Here is a 25,149-nt window from a genome sequence, read left to right as displayed (position 1 = left end):
TCTTATACTCTAAGTGTCCTTTTCATGGACTGTTTAGTGCCACATTTTTCATGTTTTTTTGTTGGTGATTTCACTGCTTAAAACTGCCCCAAAACAAAGTGCTGAAGTGCTCTCTGGGCACTTCCTAGACACAAGGAGGCTGTGATGTGCTTTACGGAGAAAATACATGTGGTAGATAAGCTTTGAGCAGGCATGCGTTATAGCGCTGTTGGCTACGAGTCCAATGTTAATGTCAACTATATATGTCACATAAAGTGTTTTGAAACAGAAACACATATGAAACAAGGTTATATATTGATGGGTTGACAAAAATGTGACCAGAGACTCATGAGAATCAAACCAGTATTTCCCTTTAGAGCTATAGTTCAGTATTAATTCAGTGTCTGTGGTGACTTTACAGAACGTAACTACCTCAAATGGCGAGAACTGACTAAACATTGGGAGGGAGTCTGGACAAAGAAAATGAAATGAAGCCAGATCATAGAATCTCTCTTTTCCAATCTTTCAAAGAAACAGTAAAGAAAATAAAAAACTAGCAACTCCTCCAGAGAATTAAGACAGAGGGAAATCTCCCTGTGTCAGATCACATTGCTTTCTAGTCCCACTCACTAGCCAGCTTTATGCGGCTCTCTGCCCCAGGACGCTGACCTGTATGAATTCCATCAGTGGGGCTCCCATGCCCTCTGACTTCTTATTGTGTTTGGCTAAGGAGGTGCCCGGCGAGAGGCGGGGAGTGGAAGGTGAATGAGATCATGGCATTTGTCCCCTGGGCCCTCCACAGGGTGGCACCTGAGGCTGCCTGACATCTAGATGGGCTCCCTCATCCTTCAGCAAATGACGGCCCTGTAATGGCTCTGGAGTTCCCTTGCACCTGCAGAATTGTAAATACCCCCTGTAAATAAACTCTCCTATGGTGCGTGTGCCTCTGTTTGCTGTGGGGACCCTGACTGACACACTCGCTCCCCAGCTCATTGTGCAAGGCTGGTATAACCTTGAAACCCAGACCAGAAAAGGCCCGTGTGAGAAAGAACAGTCTTGGTCCAGTCTGACTCTTGAACGTGGGTACAAATTTCTGAACAAAGCATCACCACACACCATGCACAGAAATCTAGATGGTTATGGATATGATGTGAAATGCTGAACTTTAAAAGTTTCAGAAGTTTTAAATGAAAATATAGGAAAGTAACTTTATGACCTTGATTTCCTAAATAAGACATTGAAACTGCAAACTCTAAGAGAAAAAAAGTCGATACGTTCCCTGCATTAAGTCTAAGAATTTCTTTTCACCAACGTAGCATAACTCAGATGAAAAGACAAGGTCACAACCCAGAAAAAGATATTTGTAGCACATGTACCCCAAGATAATTATTATTAAGGACATGAAAATCCTACAAATCAATGGAAGACAAATAACCAAAGCGAAAAAATGGGCAAAGGACTTGAAGAATGTTCCAACAGGGTCTTGGCCCTTTTCAGCTTTTGCTGCTCATTACTTCAGAAGGACGATTGTCTGCTCACAGAAAAACAGAAAGATAGCAGGAGAAAAGCAGAAGCAGGGGCGTGGCAGCCTGCAGAAACTGTGCGCTTTTTACTTGCTTTCAACATGGGAATTGATGCTTATTTAAATAGAGTGGTCTGTGCAGGAGCTGGCGAACCAATACTGGATTATGGAAAACATCTGCAGAGAGGAGACCAAAGGCTGCATGAGGACAGCGGCCTGCAGACAAACCCTGCCATCCTCGATGCCAGGTGGAAGTCCTATGGAGACAGTGAGAAGGCTTGGCCTCTTATGACACATCCGACTTTCTGAGCTTCATGATTTCTCAGTTTTCTTAGTCTGGAAAGAGAAAATGTACACTGGGCCTTGTTTGCCAATGCCAGCTCTTAGCCATCTCTAGCACCACCTTGTCATTGTTGACATTATGCACCGGCTGCTGGCCTGCTCCCCAGGACCAGCAGGCATTTCCAGCCAAGGTCTGCCACGTCCTTCAGTGCAGCCCTAGGGACAAGGGCTCAGGGTCACAGTGAGGGCTGCCACTGGTGGCCTGGGCAGTGCTCCCCTGCAGCCTCACATGGGAGAGTACTCAGGCAGGTACCCATACTGTGGATTGCTCCTTGCTGGGCTGGCGTTGAAGGGTTGCTGGCAGTAGGGTGGGTCTCAAATAGCTTTGCTTTCTGCCTGGGTGATACCCAAGTCAGCAGCCAGTCCAGACTAGGACGATTTAGGGGACAAAGAAGAACTTATTGAACAGTGCTACAAAAAGAAAACAAGAAAAGACGGTGGAGAGAAGAACCCAAATGAGAGCAGCACAGTTATTTGCAAGGGCTTATTTGTTCACCTAGAGTGAGGAGCAGAAGCACAATAGCAGATGTAGGCTCATGAACAGGGGGTCGTGCTGCAACGCCTCTCGCAGCTCTGATGCTGGTCAGTGGCAATGAAGACGGAGGGAGGGCTTCGGGGAGGAGTTCATAGGAAAGCTTCAGGGCAGCTGCACCTGCTTCACCTCGATGGCTGCTGGAGGAGATTTCCCTCCCTACTGAAATAGCCAACGTGGTTGAGCCCTATGCACCAGGCACTGTGCTGGGCACTTCTGTGCCTCTTATAATTTAATTTTCACAGTCCTCTGAGGTATTTACTATTATACCAATTTTACAGATGAGGAAATTGAGACTCAAGGTGAAGCGATTGCTAAGCAACAGTAGAAAGGCTGCCTCCTTCCCCACTTCTGACCCTATTCTGCAGCTCTCCCACCATTCACAGCAGCCCGAGACGCACAGTGAGACCAGGACGGACCAGCCTGGATGTCTGGACTCAGCCTGGCTGGGCAGAGGATGCCCTAGTTGGCTACCTGTCCTGGAACATGCTGGCATCCTTGGGCATGGCTTCCCATGTGTTAGATGACCTACAGTTTCCCTCCTGTTTTGGGGAGTAAGGGCACCCCACTTCAGGTTCCCAATCAGAGGCATAACATGATGAGCAACGGTTTTTGACCAGACTGATGGGTGATCTGGGCAGACCTGAGAGCTCAGGTCAAGGAGGAGCCTGAGAAGTTCGTTGGGGAAGGGGCAAAAATGACAAAGGTAGGACAAGGGAGTGAATTAAAAGCCACAACCAAGAAACTCCTGGTCTCCAGACTCCTCAGCCTACAAGAGCAGAGCTTACAGTGATGGGACACACTCTGCCTTTGTTTGTTTCCTTTTTTTTGTCCCCTGGGAGCAGGCCTGACAAAGAATTCCAAATCATGGTTGACAATAGGCAAAGCCAGGAAGTTGTGCAGCTCACAGAGAGCCCCCGTTGGGCCCCACCACCTCACCCACACACCACACAGCCATGGGCTAACCTAAGATGAATCCCATCCATGTGCCACCATCACTGGTCCAGCAGGGGCCCTGCTGCTGGGTCCAGCCATGAGACAGAAGGCCAGGTTTGCTGCACTCTTGGGAAAGATGCTTTCTCTTTCCTAAGAACCAACTACCAATGAAGCTGTCTTCCCCTGGGTGGTGTGGCAGCAGATGAGAAGATGGCCTGGGTGCAGGCAGGTGGGAGGGGCCATGGTGCAGACCTTCCTCTTGTCAGATTTGCCCCTATGTGGCTCTGGCCAAGGGCAGTCCTTTCTCACTCAGTGTCCTGGGTCACGAAAAGGAACACAAGAGTGGCAGGAAAGGGACCCCAGGCTGAGTGTCTGTTCTGTAGAAAGCACTGTGTTTATTCCTGCATACCCTTCATCCATCCGTCCATCCATCCATCCATCCATCCATCCATCATCCAAACTGCTTTATTGAGGTATAGTTGACATAAAACAAACTGCACATATTTAAAGTGCACAGTTTGATGGGTTTTGACATATCTATCACCTGTAAAATCATCACTACAATGCATAAAATGAACATGTCTATCACCCAAAGTTTCCTCATGCCCCATTGCATTCCTTCCTTACTCCGTGGACATAGCAGGCCCCATATCTCCTACAATTTCATGCTATAATCAGGGCTCCTATTTTCTCCTTCTTTTATTTTTTTAAAATTTAAAAAAAAATTTTAAATTTTAATTTTTACAGCAGTAACATTGGATTATAACATTATATAACTTTCAGATGTACATCATAATATATTTCAAATTCTGTGTAGATTACGTCTCGTTCATCACCCAAAGACTAATTACAGTCCGTCACCACACGTGTACCTAATTACCCCTTTTGCCTTCCTCCATCCCCCCTTCCCCTCTTGTAACCATCAATCCAATCTCTGTTGCTATGTGTTTGTTTGTTGTTGTTTTTATCTTCTGCTTATGAGTGAGATCATATGGTATTTGACTTTCTCCCTCTGACTTATTTCACTTAGCTTAATGCCCTCAAGGTCCATCCATGTTGTTACAAATGGCCGGATTCTATCATTTCTTATGGCTGAGTAGTATTCCATTGTGTGTATATACCACATCTTCTTTACCCATTTGTCCCTTGATGGGCACCTAGGCTGCTTCCAAGTCTTGGCTATTGTGAATAGTGCTGTGATGAACATAGAGGGTGCAGGTATCTTTATGCATTTGTGTTTTCAAGCTCTTTGGATAGATACCCAGCAGTGGAACAGCTGGATCACATGGTAGATATACTCTTAATTTTCTGAGGATACTTCGTATGTTTTCCATGGTGGCTGCACCAGTTTATACTCCTACCAGCAGTGTACGAGGGTTCCCTTCTCCCCACATCCTCTCCAACGCTTGTTTGTCCCCTTCTCTTATTGAGAAGAACAGGGCTCATTTTTTCTCCTTTTCCCATGAACATAACTAGCCTGCCTAATGTACCCTTATTCCACGGAAATAATCAGGCTCCCTATTTTCCTCTTATCCTATGGCTATAACCAGGCAATGTATTTTCCTATTATTCCATGGAAATAAATAGGTCCTCTATTTTCCCATTGTTCTGGACATGACTGGGCCATATAGAGAGCCAGGTCCTTTAGGTCCCTATTAGTTCATGCACATGACCAAGTTCCCTATTTTTCCCTTTTCTATGGAAATGTCCAAAGACCTGCTATCCTCTAATTCCAGGGACATGACCAAGCTTCCTGTTTCCCTCTATTCAGTGGATCTAATCAGGCTCCTCATTTCTTCCTTACTCCGTGGAGAAGACCAAGGCCCCTATTTTCCACTTATTATATAGACATGACCAAAACCTCTATTTTCCCCTTAGTCTCTAGAAATAACCTGTCCTACTTAGTTTTCCTGCGACTCATAGCTATAACTCTTCTACCTATTTTCGTCTGATCCCATGTATTACCAAGTCTTCTATTTTCCCTTATTCCATGGACATGACTAGGACTGCTATTTTCCCCTTGGTGCACGATCATGCCCCCACTTTGTCCTTACTTCTGGCCATAGCCAGAGCCCTATTTTTTCCTTATTCCATGGATATAACCAGGACACCTAGCTTCCCGTTAAGCATGGAATTGATGGGACCTCCTCTTTCCCTGGATGTGTCCATTTCCCTTTTTTGCTTTTCTAGACACGACCAGGGCCCTTGTTCTCCTCTTATTCCGTGGAAATAATCAGCCCTCCTATCTTCCCCTAATCCATGGTGTGGCAGGCTGAATAATGGCTCTCCAAAAGATAGCCACGTTCTAACCTCTGTAACCTGTGAATATTACCTTATACGGCAAAGAAGGACTTTACATAAGTGGTTAAGTTCAAGATCTTGAGATGGGAAGATCATCCTGGAATTTCCAGGTGGGCCCTAAATGTGACCTGTGTATCCCTATGAGAGGGAGATTTGATGCAGACAGAGGAGAAGGAGGCTGTGTGACCATTGAAACAGAGGTTGGAGTGATGTGGCCACGTGCCAAGGGATGCTGGCAGCCAGTGGAAGCTGCACCCGGCAAGGAACAGGTTCTCCCCTAGAACTTCTGGAGGGAGTACAGCCCTGCTGACATCCTGATTTTGGTCCAACAAAAATGACTTCAGACTTCTGGCCTCCAGAACTGAAAGAGAATAAATTCCTGTTGTGTTAAGTCACCAAGTTTGTGGTAATTTGTTATAGTAGCTATGGGAAACCAGTACACGCATGGGCATACCTGTGATCCCTATTTTCTTCTTATCCCATGGACATTTTAGTGTGTTGAATTGTGTTCCCCCAAGATGCAGAGCCAAGTCCTGATCCCTGGTACCTGTGAATGTGAACTTATCTGGATACGGAGTCTTTACAGATTTAATAAAGTTAAAGATCTTAAGATGAGATCATAATGGATTTAGAGTAGGCTCTAAATCCAATGACTGGTGTTCTTCTAAGAGAAAGAAGAGAGAGATTTGAGACAAGGTGACACAAGGACAAAGGCCATGTGAAGACGGAGGCAGAGACTGGAGTTATGCTGCCGCAAGCCAAGTAACTCCGGGAATGACATGAAAAGTCCCCCTTTTCTGGTTTTATTGAAGGACATAGCCAAAGTCTATATTTTCCTTTTATCCCACTGAAATTACTAGGGACTCACTTTTCTCCTACTTTATGAATATAGCCAAGGCCCATATTTCTTAAGCAGGCCTATTTTTTACGTGTTTAGCCCTATGTTCACAAGCTTCCTAATATGGCCTCTTGAATACTACTTTCCCTTCCTCAGGTCCTCAGTCCGACAGACATATCCCAGATTTCCAGGGCTGACTGAGCTTGTCCAGGTCTGGGCACTTGCACACACTCCTACGAATCCTGATATATCCATTTAAAATGCCACTCCTGCAGCTCAGGCTCAGGATATTCCAAGGCTGTCACCTCCATCCGCTGGACAGGGCAGGCTCTGAGGGTCAGGGGGTGTTGGAAGAGGTCCTTGCAGGATTTTCATGCGGCAGGGTGGTCTGGGGTCTGGGGCGGTGGGGATCTGACAGACCATGGGCTTCAGTGTGCGGGTTCAGAGTCGTGGGGAACGGCGCAGAGGATGCTCCTGAGGGCCGCCCGATCCCTGGCCTGGGAACAGATTCTTTGCCGATGTTCATTTAGTCTCCACCACAATCCAAGAGTAGTGCTTTTTCCATTCTCATGTTATAGATGAAGAAACTGAGGTTTGGGAGACTAAGTAGCTCTCCCAGAGTCACCCAGCAAGGGATTGGAACCCAGGAAAGTTGGGTTCCAAGACCCGTGCTTCCCCCACCAAATCATGCCACTTCTCAAAGACCAAGGTCCCATTTTTTTATTTTTGAACATTTTAACCTTTGTTTTGAAATAATTTCAGACTTAAAAAAAGGTTACAAAAGTAGCATAAATGTTCTCATATGCCCTTCACCCCTTTCTCAGATGTTAGCATTGTACATAATTACAGTGCAATGGTGAAAATGAGGAAGTTAACATTCATACAGTACTATTAACTAATCCACAGACTTTATTCACTTTTCACCAATTGTCCCACTAACGTCCTTTTTCCAGAGCAGGACCCCATTCAGGATCCCACTTAATGAGTGTTTCAAAAATAAGGAGCTCTTATGGGTGCAAGTCGTGGGTTCAGGACAGGTTACCCCAAAATATGGCACCTTGGCAAATCAAATATCTTAAGCTGAGGGAGTTTAAGAAAATGGCAGGAGCCAGCAGAACACTCTGACCTCCCCACTGGCCCTCGCTCCCTGAAGGCAGGGAAAGGGCCTTCTCTGTTCCAGGAGGACAAAGGACACCCTGTCACCAGAGACAGGGGACCTAGGGTCGAGCAGGCTGCACAAACAGACCTTGTTACCTCTTCACCATGGACTACCTACCCCTAGCAAAACCCCTTTGTCTTGTCAATTCTTCACAAATTTATTCTTTTTTTGGTCTAAAAGATATAAAAGCTTCCTGCTCTGGTCACTTCTTTGGGTTTCCATTCTCTAGTGAAGGCTCCCACGTAGATGTAAAAATTCAATAAAATTTGTATGCTTTCCTCCTGTTAATCTGCCTATGTCAGTTTAATTCTTAGACCCAGCCAGAGACCCAAAGAGGGGAGAGGAGAATCTCCTCCTCTCCACAGGCAACACCCATTTATTCATTTCTGAATAAGGCTTACAGCTTATTCCTCCCTCACAGGGAGGCTGGGATTACCTCACAAAGCTCCGCTGGGATCTCACCAAGACAGCAAGTGCTAGCTCCAGGGCCTGCAGGCACAGTGGGATCCAGCAGGCAGATATCTGTGGTGGGTAGGTGGCAGGTGAGTAAAGGGAACCCAGCCCTAGAGGAAGTGCAGGGAGTAGTTGATGGCTGAGTTAGACGGCTGGAACCCGCAGTAGATAAGTAGAATGTACCACGCCCTGTTTCGTGTCCCTGATTCCTCAGATCTCAGTTCAGATATTACCTTCTCCATGAGCCTTCCCCAGTTCCCACAAATGGCGCTCTCTACCCCACATACCAGCTCTTAGTACCTAGCACTGTAAAGGTCTGTTCTGGGAGCTTTCTTCCTCGCAGTTCCAAGCTACCCTCAAGGTCAGATAGTAGACTATAAGTCGAGGCAGAGTCAATAATACACCTTACGTGTGAAGGCAGGGGAGGGTCTTGTCCATCTTGGCAGGTGTTTGGAAATTATGCTTGCCTGAATCGCCAGAGAACAGAGCGGGTGTCATAGATGTGTGGAAAATGTACTGAGCTGAGAGTGGGTTGGGCAGCCATGCCAGGAGATTTCCCTGGTTGGTCCTTTGGTCATATTGTGGGCAGAGCCTTGGAAGAATGAGTTCCAGTCTCAATCTCTGTTTAAATGCAGGCAGGCCATCTCCTGGGGAAGCCTGTGCTGGCGAGGGCTGCCGCTGGAGAGTGAGCAAACCACAGCCTGGCGCCTCCCCACCCTGGAAGGTGCCGTGGATAGGAGGTCTCTCAGCTGTGGAGATGGGAGTTGGATGCTGGAGGAGCCCTCTGCTGCTGCTGGCTGCCTTGGTCCTGGCGGCCAAGTTGGGTCATTTTCAAAGGTGGGGAGGCTTCCAAGAGAAGTCCATGAGTCAGAAAAACATAAATTCAACGCTCAAATTCTTCATTGAAACCTACAACAATGCTAGTAACGACACCTACTTATTTGGAGTTGACAAGCTACTTCGCAGTCAGATGCAGGTTTGTGCCTCAGTTTCTCCAGATGTGCACACTGCCCCCATTCTTGCCCACTCAAACAAGTGGGGACACCCTGCGGTTCCCAGAGAGACTGAAGTGATGGTTTCACCAAGTGGCGAGTGGCCTCACTTGGCATGGATGTGCTTTAGAGCTGTTCAGGCCCCAGTGTTGCCTTAGTCACCCTTCCAAGATGCTAGCCTAAGGCCTGGAGTGAGATCCCAACTCTCTTACTCTTAGTCTGGAGCAAAAACGTCCCCTGAGATTCTCAACAGGCCTTCCTTGGGAAGAATTGCCTTTCATTCTGAAATTAGGTCCTATCAAAGTGATAGCAGGTTCCCGGAACAATAATATTTCAGTGTCCAAGACTGTAAAATCTAAGTCTTTATCGGGTTTTTTGGGAAGCACTTCCTAGCTGTGTTCCACATAAACCTGGAATTACACAGATCATCTTTCTTTTTGTTAGTTTTATATATTATATTTCTCTGAAATATATCAATTGAAGGATGACAGAGGAAAGAGAAGTTGTTTGAAAACCACTTTTGTTGGTCCAAGCTGCCCTCAAGTTCAGATAGTAAACTATATAAGTTGGGGCAGAGCCAATTTGGAAAAAATAGCTCACTAGGAGAAAAGTGCTCTGGTCAGAAATAGGGGCAGTGGGAATAGGAGAAACCAGTAAGGGTAGGGGCAGAGAGGGGTGAACAGTGTTAGTATGACACAAATGGCCTTATGTCACACCATGAAGACATTAGCCTGTTCCCATCTCCGTCACACACTCTTGCCGCAAGATGGCAGCTTGTCAGGGCCAAGAACATTGAGGTGACTTGGCCACAAGGTGGCAGCCAAGTTCTTCTCGAAGTTGGCTTGTTTTCCCCATCTGTCTTCTCAAGGATGAATCTGAGAATCTGAGGAGGCCTGTCCTGTGGAATCAATCCATTGTCATTAACAGTTCACTTTAAAAGAATTGCTTGTGAGCAAACTTTTGATGTCATTCAAATGGATGACTGGACAGAACGAGTATGCCCCTTGGTAGCTGGGTGACCTGGGGCAAGGGTCCTTGGGCATCTCCACACTTGTGGCTGCGTGGTTGTGTCCATCCTAATCCCTGACAGAGGGGCTCAGGAGGTGGCACGGTGTGCTGCCTGTGCCTGGGCTCCAGGTCCCCCATCGTCATTGTGGGATCTTGGTCAAGTGCTATCCATACTCTCCAGGCCTCAGTTTCCTCACTTGTAAAGAGTGAAGCGGCACTTGTGAGAATATTTCTATTGTTAGGATTATTCCTGTTATCAACAATCAAGTCTAATAACGAATAAGAAGACGCTTCACAGCCTGGAACGTTAGTTAAATTTACAGCCAGCGATTTTAGTTTCTTCATACATACAGAGTGTGCTGAAGATCAGTGTGAAAGCGCTTGGCACTAACCCTGCAAGATGCCATTGCCTGGATGGAACTGTCCTTTGATGAAGAGCACAAGAGCCGTGCATCCTGAGGTTCTTCTGGTGGATGCCGGGACCAGGATGGCCGTACTGCCCTCAGCCCCTGTCCCTGCACGCGTTGAGGTTTTCTGGGGATGTTTTCCCCCTGGGGGCAGTGTGAGCACTCTCTCCCTCTATTGCCACTCTAGAGAGTGCCAAGCCTTCTCATTTGGTTTGACCACTGACACTAGGACTGGGAAGCAGGGAACATCCAGGAGCGTCTCTCCTCACCGGTGCAGAACTCTCTAGTCCACACGTTTACTTGGGGAGTCCAGCTCAGCTTCCAACAGGCAACAATAATCACCAAACCATTTGTTAGCGTTTTTTTTTCCGGGTGTGGGGCTTCCCTGCCACAAAGGGCTTTCCCTATCTTTAACCACGCAAGCCTTCACAGCCTCATACTTGAATGTAAATACAAGAAGACAAAGCACAGTAACAGGAAACAGGGGTGTGTTTATCACTCGCACATACCCTCGGAAGAAGTTGACACTATTCTCATTTTTGAGTTGAGGAAACTGAGACTCAGGTAGGTAGAGGGAGTTGGCCAAGGTGACAGAGATGGCAGGGGATTAAACCAGAACTTGAGCACAATTTTTCTGTCTTTTGTTCTGTCGCTCTCCCAACTCCACAGCTGCTTCAGAGTAATGTTCCTGACACTTTGCTAAAACATTTAATAATTTGTAATTATTAAGTTGTTTTAAAATTAGTTTTATGCACTCAGTGAAATACACGCTTCCCTTTCACCCACATAACAGCTCCTTGAGCAAGCACAATTATTATCTGTGCTCTGTAAGTGAAGACACTGGAGTTGCGAGGCGCTTGCCCGGGATCACAGCATTAGCAGATGGGGACCTCTTGCCCCGTGTTGATTTGATTCCTAAGCCCATGTTTTTAGCTGTGTTGCCAAACTGCCTCCCATCAGGTTTGTTGGGAAGGAGAGCAGGGAGGGAGGACATGGATGAAGGGAACTGAGAGAGCTGAGAGACAAGGTGTGGCTCTATGCATTCTGAGGACCCTGTGTGCAGACTGGGGGCTGTGCTGGAGCTGCAGAGCAGCCAAGCTCGAGCTGTGTAGCCTCCCTCGTCCCAAGGACACAAGGGAGACAGGTGGAGACACTGCTGTGGCTGCAGCAGTGAAGCCAGTCCAGAGCAAGAGAATGGGTTCCACCTATGCTGGGCACTGACCAGGGTCTGCAGTCGCAACTGTGCATCCTCCAGCCTGGGAGGGGAGGAGAGAGCCGTGCTTTTGGTGGATGAGCTCTAGGAACAGGGACTGTGGCTCCTGGGGCATCACTCTCCTTCCTAATTTTTCCTGGAAAGAGTCAGCAACTGGATGCTTGGAGTCAAAATTAACAGTGCCATTGCTTCTTGGTAGCTGACGACGGGAGTGGAGTATATGGTCACCGTGAAGATTAGCCGGACCAAATGCAAGAGGAACAGCACAGAAAGTCCTTCATGTCCTGTTCAAAGCAAGAAGGATCTGCAAAAGGTGTGTTGGATGGGACTCATGATCAAGAGGGAAAAAAGTAAAAATTTTACAAGTAAACACAAGTTGGACATTGACAGCTTTTCCCGCTGTGTGGATTGGGGTGGGGCTAGGGCGTAGCCCCAAGGCTGCCTGATGCCGTCTGAGGCCCTTGGGCACGGGAGGAAGCTCTCTAATTGGGCAGTCTTCCCATTCTGTGCTGGAACCCACCTGGCCCCAGGCCTCCTGGTCACTGGACTCCTGCCCACCCAGCCCATTCCCTGGCCCTCACGTAGAAGCAGCGCTTACTTTCCTTGGGGACCTCAATCTGGTCTCGGCTTGCACTCTCCAGATCCCTGAGGATTGTCCAGTTGCCTCCTTGTCTTCCAAACTCTGCCCACCCTTTCCTAGTCCCTCCTGGTGGCATCACCTGCAAGCTGGCAGATACAGGGTCTCTCCCTGTGCCTGGGTGCAGTGTGGGAGGGCTGGGGTGGTATGTGGGGGAGAGTGCCTCTCTAGCTGGGGAGGGGGAGACCAGGGGGAGACTCCTGTTCTGGGCCTGGCCACCGCCCCCCGACCATGTGACCCCATGGTCAGTGTGCAACCTCAGTGAGGGGTCCAGACTCCCAAGACATGGGCCTGAGGGGGCAGGAGCTTTTTGTTCACCTCCAAAAAATATTTCCCTGAAGCTGATTGTTTTCTTTCTCCTCCCACAGAGTCTCATTTGTGATTTTTTGGTATACACTGTGCCCTGGATGAACTATTACCAGCTCTGGAACAACTCTTGTCTGGAGGCCTAAGTGTGTTTGCGTAAAGCTCCTTGATGAAACCCTAGACTGCCCCCGTGCACTTTCTGTTATAGGCTTCAGAAAGGAGTACATCTCCCTCATCAGGGTCTCGCTACACACCCACTCACAGACATAGACACACACACACACGCATGCACACTCACATAGCACACTCATACACAGCACACACATGCACACTCGCACTGCAGGCTGTCACATGCACTCACTCTCAGACGTGCATTCTCACACACTCTCTCACACTCTCACACACACTCGTGTATTTTCGGTGGTCTTTGGTGGTTGGCGCAGTTTGAGCAGAAGGTTGTCAGCTCTTTGGGGAAGCTCATGATATTTTCTACTTCAGCCGTCTCTCTGAGGCTTTGGGCCATCCAGGCACCTCGTGACCTCTGGCCTGAGCTTGGCAAGCTCTGTTTCTTCTCTACACACATACAACTCTGTGACTGAGGCATGTCTTTGTGGGTGTGTTCAAGGTCCCCCGGACCACCCCTAGGTTCAGTAACTCACTGGGAGGATCCCCAGGACTCGGCCTGGAGCCGCAGTCAAGGCCATGATTTACCAAGGTGAAAGGATAAGAAGTAGAATCAGCAGAAGGAACAGGTGTGTGGGAAGAAGTCATAGGAAGCCAAGGGCAGGCTTCCAGAGTCTTCTCCCAGTGCGGTCACACAGGCCACTGTGGGAAATGCTGTCTGCTGGGGAAGTGCAGTAGAGGCTTTGCGCCATGGGTTTTCCCTGGAGCTGGTCACACAGGCAGCATCTGCCTACCATGTACCAAAATTTCAGGCTCCCACAAGGAAAGCAGGTATTCAGCATAAATCACATTGTTTGTACAAACAGTATAGACAAAGCGAGGCCCTCTTATCATTCAGGGAAAGGTTTATATCAATGTAGGGAGCTGTTTATCGTCTGAAGTCCCACACTCCAGCCAAGGCCCACTTTGCAAGCAGGTCTTTTCAAGGGCAGTGGTCTTGGGCTGGCCGTGGGATCTCACTTCTTCAGAAAGAGCTCCTGAGTGTCCCATGTGCTCACTGCTGGTGGAATGAGACCTCTGGTGTCCTCCCTTGTGTACTCACAGTCAAGCAGAGAGGCACACACCGGACCAGAAACGAGGAGTGGATGTGGGCTGAGATATACCACTAGACCAGTTGGTCTCCTCCCCAGGGGCCAGTCCCACCAGCACAGTCATAACTCCAACTTGAGAGAGTATTTCTAAGGGGGAAAAGTAAACACACAAGCAAGAACCTCAAATTTTCCCAGGAGGCCTGAGGGAGCAGGGGAGGTGGAGAGGAAGAGTTAAAGGGGGTGAAACTCTTGTTCGAAGAAGAGGGAAGACAGAAGCATCCAGTCCTGCAAATCCAACCTCATTGAGGGCTGACCAGGCCCCTGGCACTGGCCTGCTGCCCTCGTTCTCTTGTTTGATCGTCATGACAACCCAGTGAAACAGAGATTTTGACCTCCACCTTACAGGGGAGGAGCCCCCAAAGATAACCTCTGTCCAGATCCTAACATCCTAGCTGAGTTTGGCCTGTTGGTTGAACTTTTAGAAATGGAATCATACAGTGTGTATTCTTTCGTTTCTGGCTTCTTTTACTCAACATATTTATGAATCCATCCGTGTGGTGTGTACTTGTAGTTCACATTTATTATTGTGTAGAATTCCATTGTGTGACAATATATTGCAATTTGTTTATTCACTCTACTGATAATGGGCTTTTGGGTAGTTTCTAACTTTTAGGAATAATAGCTACTAAAAATAAACAAATGTGTACAATGTCTAATGGTGGACACACTCATGTTCCGTTGGGTACACAGCTAGGAGTGGAATTGGTGGATAATATGATGTGTCCGTGTTCAGTCTTTAGATAATTTACTCAAGATCTTTTAACTTTTTAAGTTTTTTACTTAGTTTACCACTCTGTTACTTAATTATTGTTTAAACCTTGTTCAACCTCTAAATTCTTACTTTTTTGTGTCTTTTATTTATATGGCCTAATTGTTTTGTGTCTACCTTTATTTTATGTGATTTCATAGGGGCACTCAATTTTTTAATAATATTTTACCAAACTTTATGGCGTTGCTTTGAATTTTTAAAGTGAACTTTCCCCATACCACCTGCTTACCTTGTTTTTGTAAACGGCAACCGGGAGGGACCGGCACAAGGTGGGCCTGTGTGACAGGAATGGGGAGTCCAGGCCCTGACCTCTAAACGACCCAGGACAGATCCTTACAAGAGAGAGACAGAGAGATTTGGCAGAGACACATGGAGGAGAGGGCGTGTGAAGATGAGGCAGAGGTGGCAGTGATGCGGCCACAGCGCAGGAATGCCAGCAGCAGGAAGAGGCTGGCAGAGACAAGGAAGAGAGTCTCTCCCAGGCCCTCCAGAGGGAGCATGGTCCTGCTAATAGCTTTTATTTCAGACTTCATGGCTCCGGAACTGTGTGAGCACAAATTTCTCAGTTTTAAGCCACCAAATTTGTGGTAATTTGTTACAGCAGCTACAGGAAGTTAACACACCAGGTTTTCTTCTTGCTTCATGTGTTTCAGACTTGAGGATAAAGGGCTGGCAACCTGGAAATGCCGATAGGTACAGAAAAAAAATGCCTCAATAAAAGCCTGCTCTTTCTAGCCAAAGGACCAGGAAAGGGGCAGCTCATTAGGACAGAAAACTTGTAGACAATAACTGCTCTGCTCTTGCCAGGCACCACAGGAAAAAAATGAAGCTCACAACCCTCCCACCCAGCAAAAGCTGAGTAGGGAGCCTAAACCTTCACTGTCCTGAGACTGCAATGGGGAGCCCAAAACTCACACTGGGATGGTGCTAGAAAAGGCCAAGTAGGGAGCTGACACTTTCATCCCTTTTGGGTGGTGACAAGCCCCCTCCTCCCTGTGGTGATAGTGAAGACCCTGTGGAGAGCCTGGACTTCTGTTTTCCCACTGAGGTGGTGTCAGAAGAGGCATGCGGGCAGCAGGATGAGGCACTCCTGTCCCTCCCAGACAGAGTGGCTTTAGCAGAGGCCTAGTGGGGAGTCTGAACTCCCACCCCTGTCCAGCTGTGATGTGTCAACAGAGGCCGAGTGGAGAACCTGGGTTTCCATCCCCACCTGGTGGTAATGAGGTGGCCTCTCTTCCCATCAGAGGATGCCTGCTAAAAGAGATGTAAATAAGATTCAGAGTTGTAATATGAAAACATTGAAGTTTTCATAGAAAATCACTTGTCCTACTAAGAAACAGGAAAGTTTAAACATAAATGAGGAAAGATAATGAATAGATGCTAACATAGAGATGACACAGATTTAACATCATTTGATAAGTGCATAGGGTTCTTGGACCCAATTCCGACGTGCATGTGGAAGCTTCCGCATACCAGCAAGTTATTGGACATCAGTAGGGTGTCTGAGAACGCAGCTCAATTCAGACACTAGCTACCTGGAGATAGAATCAGATTCCATAGGTGAAATGCTCAGTCTCACAAGATGGCTGTCCAGTTCAGATGCAAGTTGCAAGCTCAGGTTGTTTCCTGTGCTTCAGACTGACTGGCTACAAACTGGAGGTTCCAATGACCCCTCCAATTCAGGTTACTACCTGTACTTCTGCCTGACTGGCTGTAAATCAGAGGTTCCCGTGACCCTCTCCTCAGGTTTGATTAATTTTCTAGAACAGCTCACAGAACTCAAGAAAACCTGTTTACTCACCAGATTACCGATTTATTACAAAGGATATTACAGGATACAGATTAACAGCCAGGTGAAGAGATACATGGGGGAGGTCCTGAACAAAGAAGCTCTGTCCTCACATAGCCGGAGGCCTGGCATGGTGGCACATGGAAGCATTCTGCTTCCACAATGTGGAAGCTCTCCAAAAAAAAAAAGGCAAATGAGCTGTCCTTCAGATTTTTATGGAGGCTTCATTACGTAGTCATAATTGACTAAGTCATTAGCCATTGGCAATTGATTCAAGCTCAAGCCCCCTGCCCTACCCAGAAATCAGGGTAGGACTGAAAGTTCCAATCCTCTGATCACTTGGCTGGTTCTCCTGGCAACCAGCCCCCACCCTTGGGTGGGGTCCAAAAGTCACCTTCATTTACATAAACAAGACCCCCGTTTTATCTATATGGCCTTGAAGCATTTTTAGGAAGTGAGGACAAGACACCAAACATTATAATAGAAGATGCTCCCATTGCTCTTACCACTCTGGAAATTCTAAGGGTTTTGGAAGCTGTGAGCCAGGAACTGTGGATGGAGATCAAATATATCTGTGAAACATATTTTGGCCACCTGAATGACTAAATATATATATTTCTTACAATCATGATATCATAACAAGCATTGTAAAGCAGTCATAAGAATGCTGCAATGAGCAATTATGAACATGCTTCAAACAAGTGAGCAAAGAGAAAGTCTCAGCAAAGATGTAACAAATCTCACAAAGAAATAGAAGAAACAAATGGAAATTTTAGAATTGAAAAATACAGTAACTAAAAAATTCAATGGTTGGGCTCACCAGTGGATGGAGGGAAAACTGGAAGAGAAAACAATAGAAACTACACAATCTGAACCACACAGAGAGAGTCAACTAAATATATGAATAGAGCCTCAGAGATTTGTGAGACTATTACAAAAGACCTAACACATTGAAGTCCCAGAAGGAGAGGAGACAGAGGGGCTGAAAAACGATTTGAAGAAATAATGGCTGAGAAGTTCCCAAATTTGGTCAAAGACCTAAACCTATAGATTCAAGAAACAGAGTGAATCCTAAACAGGATAAACCCAAAGAAATCCACACCAAGACACATCAGAGTCAAACTTCTGGAAATTAAAGACAAAGAAGAAAACGTGAAATAGAAGACAACTTACCCTTAGGGGGAAAAAAACTCCAGTTGTAATGACAGCAGATCAAAAACCACTGAGGCCAGAGTGGCACATTTTTCCGGTGATGTAGGGAAAAAAACCCCTGTCAACCCAGAAGCCTATAGCCATCAAAAATAGCCATCAGGAATGAAGGGGAAATCAAGCAAGTCTTAGATGAAGGGAAGCTAAGAGAATTTGCACCAGAAGCCCTACTCTAAAAGAATAGTTAAAAGAATTTCTCTAAATAGAAAGGACCTTATATATGAAGAAATCTTGGAACATCGGAAAGGAAAAGTTTAAAAAGTAAAAATATGGGTAAATACAAGAAGCTTTCTTTTTCTTGAGTTTTCTAAATTACATTTGATGGTTAAAGCAAAAATTATATCATTGTCTGATGTGGTTTTCAATGTACATAGAAGAAATATTTAAGACATTTGTAAATTAAGAATGATAAAAAGATGTAAAGGGAGGTAAACTTTTCACATTTCATTCAAACTGGTAAAATATTGACACTAGTAGCCCAGCAAGTTATGCATATATAATGTAATATCTAGAGCAACCACTAAAAAGGCCATGCAAAGAGACACACTCAAAAACAGTACAGATACATAAAAATGAAATTCTTTAAAGAATGTTCAAGTAATTCACAGGAAGGAAGAATAAATAAGTCCCACAGAAAAAAAAGCAGGGAGAACAAACAGAGGATAAGAAGTAAAATGACAGACTTAAGCCCTAACATACCAATAATTACATTAAATGGCATTTCAAACTACATATAAATGGTCTAAACAAGCCAATTAAAAGATAGAGTTTGGTAGAGTGGATTTAAAAAAACTTAACCCATCTATATGCTGTCTACAAGAAACTTCAAATATAATGATATAGGTAGGTTGAAAGTAAAAGGGTGAAAAAAGTTATATTATACAAACATTAATCAAAAGAAAGTAAAGGAGGGTATATTAACATCAGACAAAGTAGACCTCAGAACAAAGAAAATTACCAAAGATAGAGAAGGACGTATATAGTGATACATCCACTCTGGAAAATAGTTTGACGGTTTTTTAAAAGAACCCTAAAATATTCTTTACTATGTAATGCAGCAATTGCACTCCTGGGCATTTAACCCAGAGAAATGAAAATTTGTGTCCACACAAAAACCTGTACATGATTGTTCATAAAGTTTTATTTGTAATAGCCCAACACTTGAAAACAAAAATTACATCCTAAAATAGGTAAATAGTTAAACAATCTGTGGTACCATAATAGACCATGGAATCCTACATAGCAATTAAAAGGAACAAACTACTGATACGTGAAACAACTTGGATGGAGCCTAAGGGCATTATGACAAATCTCAAAGGTCACGTAGTGTACAATTGCATTCATATAGCATTCTCAAACTGGCACAATTATAGAGATGGAGAATAAATCAGTGGTTGCCGGGAATTTGAAGCGGTCAGGGAGAGGGAAATGTGACTACGGAGTAGTACAGAGTATCTTTGTGGTGATGGGATAGTTCTGTATCTTGATTGTGGTGGTGGTCACATGAATCTACACATATGACAAAATGACACATATACTCAGTGTACCAGTGTCAATTTCCTGGTTGTGATATCTCTCTATAATTACATAAGATACAATCAAGGGGGAGGAAACTGGATGAAGGGTACAAGAGACCTCTCTGTACTGTCTTTGTAACTTCCTGTGAATCTGCAATTATTTCAACATAAAAAAAATTTTAAAACTCACTGGGCTGAGAAATAAGATCATTGGGCACAAATGTTCTGCCTTACCTTTAGTCTCTGCCAGGATAATAATCCCTGCATCCAGACAAAGTAGCCAACATACCAGAAGAGCATTGATTAATATTAAATTACTACTGCTGCTGCCAGTATTCTTTTTTTAAATTTATTTGATTTTATTGAGGTCATAACAGTTTATAACATTGTGAAATTTCAGTTGTACATCTCTATTTGTCAGTCAACAGATATATGTGCTTACCCCTCAACCCCCTTCCCTTCTGGTAACCACTAATCTGTTCCCTATGTCCGTGTATTAGTTTATCTTCCACATATGAGTGAAATCATACTGTGTTTGTCTTTCTCTGTCTGGCTTATTTCACTTAACATAATACCCTCAAGGTCCATTCATGTTGTTGCGAATAGGACTATATGTCTTTTTTAATGGCTGAGTAGTATTCCACTGTATACATATACACCACATCTTATTCACCCGTTCATCAGTTGATGGACTCTTGGGTTGCTTCCACATCTTGGCTATTGTGAATAGTACTGCCTACTGCCAGTATTCTTACTAATTGTTAACATTTACTTGAATATCTGCTTTGTGTTAGGCACCATGTTAAGCAATTTACATGCATTATCATTATTAACCTTTATAATTACCCCAAGAAATAGGTACTGTTATTTTCAGTTAAAGATAAAGAAATTGTAGGTTAACATTTTCCCAGATGGTTTCCCAGATGGCAGAGGGGAATCCCACTTGGGTCCTGCCTGAAACAGGGTCCCTCCAGAACTTTGGTAGGGAGAATAGGAGATGGAAAAAATTTACTCTTTCCAAGCTCCCAGCTATTTTCCACTGGTAGACACTTGGTGTGGCTACTATGCATCACGGGTCACAATTCACATGTGCAGGGAGTATCCTCTTGGTGCTGTGTACATATCCTCTCACATCTTATCCTTCTGTGCACACCAGTTTCAAATGCCAGCACCTGTCCCCCTTTTTCTCAGCCTGCTTGCTCTGCCCTCCAACCACCCCAGAATAGAGGTTACAGAGAATTAATGCCCCTGCAGCCAATAGCTGACTGGAGCTGTTGGATAAATACCCCGGCTCCCTCTCTCTTCAGGTAGAATAATGTTCTGTGTGTGTGTTCCACAGTGTCCCTAGGGCTCCCCAGCTATTTTAAACCCCAGGGCTTTTGCTTGAGCTCTTGGGGACAAGATCTGCTTCTCTCCTACTGGATGTGAATGAGGACAGATGTGACCTGGTGAGTTGCCAGCACCCCCTTGCGACCACATGGAGGAAATGGAGTGGAGAGATGAGGTAGGTGACATTGTTTGAAATCCTGAATCAAGCTGTTGTGTGTGGGATACTTATTCCGCACTGCTAATGTGCCATTCATGGAAGGGAGCTCCATTAACGTAGTGTTCCTGGTTCCTCTCTGTCCTCAATCAGTCTTCTCCTGGAGGAGTTAATCTGGTTGGTCTCTTTGGGAAGAACAAGCTGGGTGCTGTAACCCAGGTCGTCCTCCTTTCCATATGGGGCATATATTTTGCTAGATACCTCCAAGGAGAGGAATCTGTCTCTGAGGCACCTGCTGTGGTCTAACGTTGCTGATGCTGGGGATGTAAATGTAATTCTAGAACTTGATATTGGAAAGTGCACTTGTCAGCAAAGATAAGGCACATCTCTCAAACCAGTCCTTATCAGTAACAAAGACTCTCATCTGTTTTAGTTTTTGGTGAGGAAGATTGGCCCTGAGCTAACATCTGTGCCAATCTTGCTCTATTTTGTATGTGGGTCACCGCCACAGCATGGCCTGATGAGGGGTGTGTAAGTCTGAGCCTGGGATCTGAATCCACGAACCTGGGGCTGCCAAAGCAGAGTATGTGAACTTAACTACTTTGCCACCAGGCTGGCCCTGGCCCTCAACTTTTTAAATTACTTATATTATTTCTCCCTGTTTTGTACTTTAGACAAGGAAGGAGATACTCTTCACTGAGCCTCTCAGAGATGCCATCATAAGCCATACTTGCAAATATCTCTTGGCTGTTCAGTTAAGTGACTTTGAGCTTCATTCCTCCTCCTTCTTCTCCTTCTTCTCATCTTCTTCTTCTTGTTTTAAAATCTAAAGAATCCTACTAGATATAAGGATGGAGTTGAAGTTCTGCTGTCATGTACGTATAGGCTATAAGGCCAGAAATTATTCATGTCACTTCATTTGGATGCCAAAGCTGCCCTGGCCCAGAGAAACTTCAGATTATATTATTATAAGCTGATGAATTTGGGAAAAAAAAAGAATGGAATCATACACACTAACAGCATTGAGAGAACAGGTTGACACACATTTATTTCTATGTTGAGAATCGCTGCTCATCGCAGGGTACTCTCACATATGGTGGCCGCAGGTGTGTGCTCCAGGACACCTAGCCATTGGTGCAGTTTTTGGTCAGAATTTTGTACTTTTCAAACCAGGGAACAACATACACTGTGTAGAAGCAATCAATTTGCTAAAAAACAAAAACAAAAACAAAAACAATATTTAAGAAAGATCAACACGCAAGGTGAAAATTTAAAAGAGAAAGAAGAGGATAGAAGGCATGTGAATAGGTAAAATGACACCATCTCAACATGCCTTCAGTCTAGATGTGGTTTTTGACCTTTATTTTTATTTCCTTCACTTAATAGAATTAGGGCTGAGATCATCCCAGAATATGTCCCTCTGTTTGTGGTCAGAATTGGAGCCTAGAGGTAAAGTGTCCCCCCCACCCGTAGTCACCATGGGAACTACTGCTTCTTTTGCTTCTTCATTGTTACCCATGTGTTGTTTACTTCACACTTCCTCTTACTGGCTCCATCCATCCGTCCATCCATCCATCCATCCACCCACGCATTCATCCACCTACCCTCTAATCCGTCTCCACCATATTTCCTTCCTTCATTTGTCCATTTATCACATTCTCTCTCTCCTTCCCTTGTCCCCATTCTCTCCCAACATTTTCCTTTTCTTTTTCCCTGCCTTCTTCTCCCATAATGAGAAATCAATAAACACATTTTGCATATTATTAATTATCATTTCTTAGTGCAATTTTGTTTTCCTGATCTGCATTTGAAAGCCTAGGGTGGGGAGCAGGGTGGGATGGGAGGCTGAAAAATTTATATTTTTCCTAAAATAGAAATCAGAATACTAATTTCACCAATTCCATCTCTCACATCAATAAGATCGTCTATTTTTACTTTACTTTTATCTTCAGTTATGCTTTTCATAGATTTCATCATCTCCTCCAGGGAAGAACTAAAAAATTCTACCTTGCTAGATTTTGAAGAATTACTGAGTAAAAAGTGAGGAGAGAGCCCATGGATGGACACATTTCTGTGTTGAGAATATCCAGGCCTTCTAACTAGGGTGACCATGTAATTTATGAACCAAGATACATTGCAAGCAAATGGAGATGCTGCTAATGATTACTCTAAGAAGCTAGGCATGAATCAGGACTATTCCAAGCAAAGTGGGACATATAATCATAAAATGAGGACATCTTCATTTTAATTCATTTGGTTAAAGAGAAGTGATTTGTAGGGCCTGTAGCATTTGAGACCTTCAAGGCCCCTCTGCATGTGGGCCCACCCTGACTATGACACTGCAGTGATGGTGGTCTGGCCATCCTCCCTCAGGTGTGACAATACTAGGGGGGGACAAAGCATATAGAGGACTAAGCCACTGTTGGGGGAGGTGGCTCCTCAGCAGGTCGCACACATGTAGGTTTGTCCCCTCTCCCCACAGCCCACCAGTTGAACTATGTCTGAACTCATTTTCTCGTCTCTTCCTCCTCTTTGCCCAAACAGTGCTGGATGAAAGGAATAGAGGTTGGTAGCCCAGTGATTGCATGTTCTCATCAAGCTGATGTTCAGATATTCAGCTGGATGCACCAGAGAGGTCCCACTGGCTGCTAAAATATTAGCAGCCCACTGCAGCTCAGCCACTTGGCTCCTCTCTCTGGACACTTCCAACCTCCCTATAATCTTTTCAGCAACAGGAGCAGTGTCTGCCAGGCAGGAGCCAGCCGCTTTCACCTTCACTTTCCGCTTGGAGAAAGGAGGTGTTATCGACGCATTCTTTTCAAGCAAGCTTGAATATATCCCCAATAATCCTACCTCATATTATCCTAAAACCAGAGAAAACCCCACTGAAAAATGAATCCTTTCTGAGTGAATGCACTTTCACCCGGTACCTTGTAAAGCTCCCCTTCTTGAAAGGTGCAATTTTCAGTCTCCAGCTTCTGGCAGGTGGTCCGCCGCATCTCTAAGTTCACATGATACTCCATATGGTCAGTAATCTGTGGGAAGCAAGTGGCAAGGAGATAAAAGGACTTCTTCTCCCTTCTGTGTAGCTTCTGGTGGTGGGAAGTCCTTTACACAGTGCCCAAGGTCAAGGACCCATCCTGGACAGCTAGGTGGGCTCCTCTCTCCCCTTCCTATCTGGCCCCCATGTCTCCTTTTGTCCTTCGAGGAGAATTCACCAGAAACCACTCAGTGGGCAAAGTCGCCCCTGGATAAGCCAAATGATGCTAATTCTTTTGGACAAGGCTCGGTGAACTTTGTCTGCAAAGGGCCAGATAATAAAGTACTCAACTCTGAGAAGGCGTGTGAAAGCAGAATAGTGCGAAACACACGTGAACACACGTGATGCGGCTGGGTGCCAAGAAAACTACATACAAAAGCAGGCAGCAGGCAGATTTGGCCCTTGGGCTGTAATGTGCTGACCTCTGATCTTGGGTATCATTTAAGTGACAACTTCGTCTAACCAGTGAATTTATGCTTTTCTTAAAATGCCCACTTCGAACTAAATGAGGCTGAATTTCACCTGCGTGGACTTCCTCCAGAGCTGCAGCAGAATCCTGGCAGAGGGGTATGGGGAGGAGGGGGGAGGGGAGCCACACCGACCCATTTCTGGACCTTCAGCACTCGCACAATCCGGAAGCTGTACTTGTCATCACTTTCCTTGTTGAACTCCTCGGTCACAAACTGCATGGTAGCTATCACGTAGCTTTCTGATGCAGGCACTTCTTGGACACTGAAAAAGGTTTTCTTCCTTGCTCGGCAGGTAAAGGCCACCAAGGCCACCAGAATGGCCAGCAGGAGCCGTGGGGCCTGCCAGGGTCTGCCCATCATCCCTCAGCTGGGGAGGAGTAGGAAGCGCTCCCTGCTTGGCCTGCTGGAGGCTGGGTGCTTCCCACTGAACCCCTCTGGCCTGGCCGGATTTAAGCCAGCCTGTGGTGGACACCCACAGCTTTCCTCCCCTCCCTCTTTGTCTGCAGCTGAACCAGACGAAGAGCAGGGAGACCTCGCGGTGGTCGGCGAGCTCACTCCCACTTGCCCTCATTCTTTTTACTTAGGTTTGTGTTTCACACACACATACTCATGCAAACACCCGTCTCTTCCCTGTTGGGGGGTTGCTCTCTCAGCAACACACCCGCTCCTGCTGCCCCAGCAGTATCTGGGTGGAAGCCAGGCCAGGGGCCTCCTGCCACTGAGGTCACCTCAGCCAGGGCCGTGGGAGGTCTGGAGTGACAGGAAGCGATGGAGACGTGGGGGACGCTGGATCCTAGGGCAGTGGAGCATGAACAGGTGAGCTGGGTGAACACCACATCCTTCCTGTCTTCTTGCCCTTCCCTCTGATTCTTGTTATCCCCTCCCCACTTCCCGACTGGCTGGAATACAAGCTCTCCCTCAAGCCCAAGCCTTGGCCTCTTCCTTTGTGTTAACAGTTCTTAACTTTGGGAGA

The 25,149-nt window shown here is 45.7% G+C and overlaps 2 protein-coding genes across 2 annotated transcripts; one reads left to right on the top strand and one right to left on the bottom strand.

The window, feature by feature from the left end:
• Nucleotides 1-8,819: 8,819 nt before the first annotated feature.
• CSTL1 (cystatin like 1) lies at nt 8,820-12,771 on the top strand. Its single transcript, XM_046678357.1, has 3 exons — nt 8,820-9,038; nt 11,882-11,995; nt 12,688-12,771. Exons 1-3 carry the CDS (start codon nt 8,820-8,822, stop codon nt 12,769-12,771), a joined length of 417 nt encoding a protein of 138 aa, XP_046534313.1.
• A 9,019-nt stretch (nt 12,772-21,790) lies between these two features.
• On the bottom strand, nt 21,791-24,536 carry CST11 (cystatin 11). Its single transcript, XM_046678026.1, has 3 exons — nt 24,309-24,536; nt 23,597-23,701; nt 21,791-21,874 (listed from the first exon to the last, which is right to left on the bottom strand). The coding sequence occupies exons 1-3, from the start codon at nt 24,534-24,536 to the stop codon at nt 21,791-21,793; spliced, it is 417 nt and encodes a 138-aa protein (XP_046533982.1).
• Nucleotides 24,537-25,149: the final 613 nt, after the last annotated feature.

The sequence above is a fragment of the Equus quagga genome, chromosome 12 (genome assembly GCF_021613505.1).
Source record: "Equus quagga isolate Etosha38 chromosome 12, UCLA_HA_Equagga_1.0, whole genome shotgun sequence".
In the NCBI taxonomy this organism is placed as follows: domain Eukaryota; kingdom Metazoa; phylum Chordata; class Mammalia; order Perissodactyla; family Equidae; genus Equus; species Equus quagga.
The sequence above is the reverse complement of the archived record's forward strand: the minus strand, read 5'-3'. Positions and strand labels throughout refer to the sequence as shown.

What these genes read in the sequence shown, in the direction of transcription:
- CSTL1 (XM_046678357.1), top strand. Translation starts at nt 8,820, where the DNA reads ATGGGAGTTGGATGCTGGAGGAGCCCTCTGCTGCTGCTGGCTGCCTTG. An exon ending in TACTTCGCAGTCAGATGCAG is followed by an intron (nt 9,039 to 11,881) that starts GTTTGTGCCTCA and finishes GCTTCTTGGTAG; the next exon opens with CTGACGACGGGAGTGGAGTA. An exon ending in GCAAGAAGGATCTGCAAAAG is followed by an intron (nt 11,996 to 12,687) that starts GTGTGTTGGATG and finishes CTCCTCCCACAG; the next exon opens with AGTCTCATTTGTGATTTTTT.
- CST11 (XM_046678026.1), bottom strand. Translation starts at nt 24,536, where the DNA reads ATGATGGGCAGACCCTGGCAGGCCCCACGGCTCCTGCTGGCCATTCTG. An exon ending in TGCTGAAGGTCCAGAAATGG is followed by an intron (nt 23,702 to 24,308) that starts GTCGGTGTGGCT and finishes TGCTTCCCACAG; the next exon opens with ATTACTGACCATATGGAGTA. An exon ending in AAGAAGGGGAGCTTTACAAG is followed by an intron (nt 21,875 to 23,596) that starts GTACCGGGTGAA and finishes TTTGTTTTTTAG; the next exon opens with CAAATTGATTGCTTCTACAC.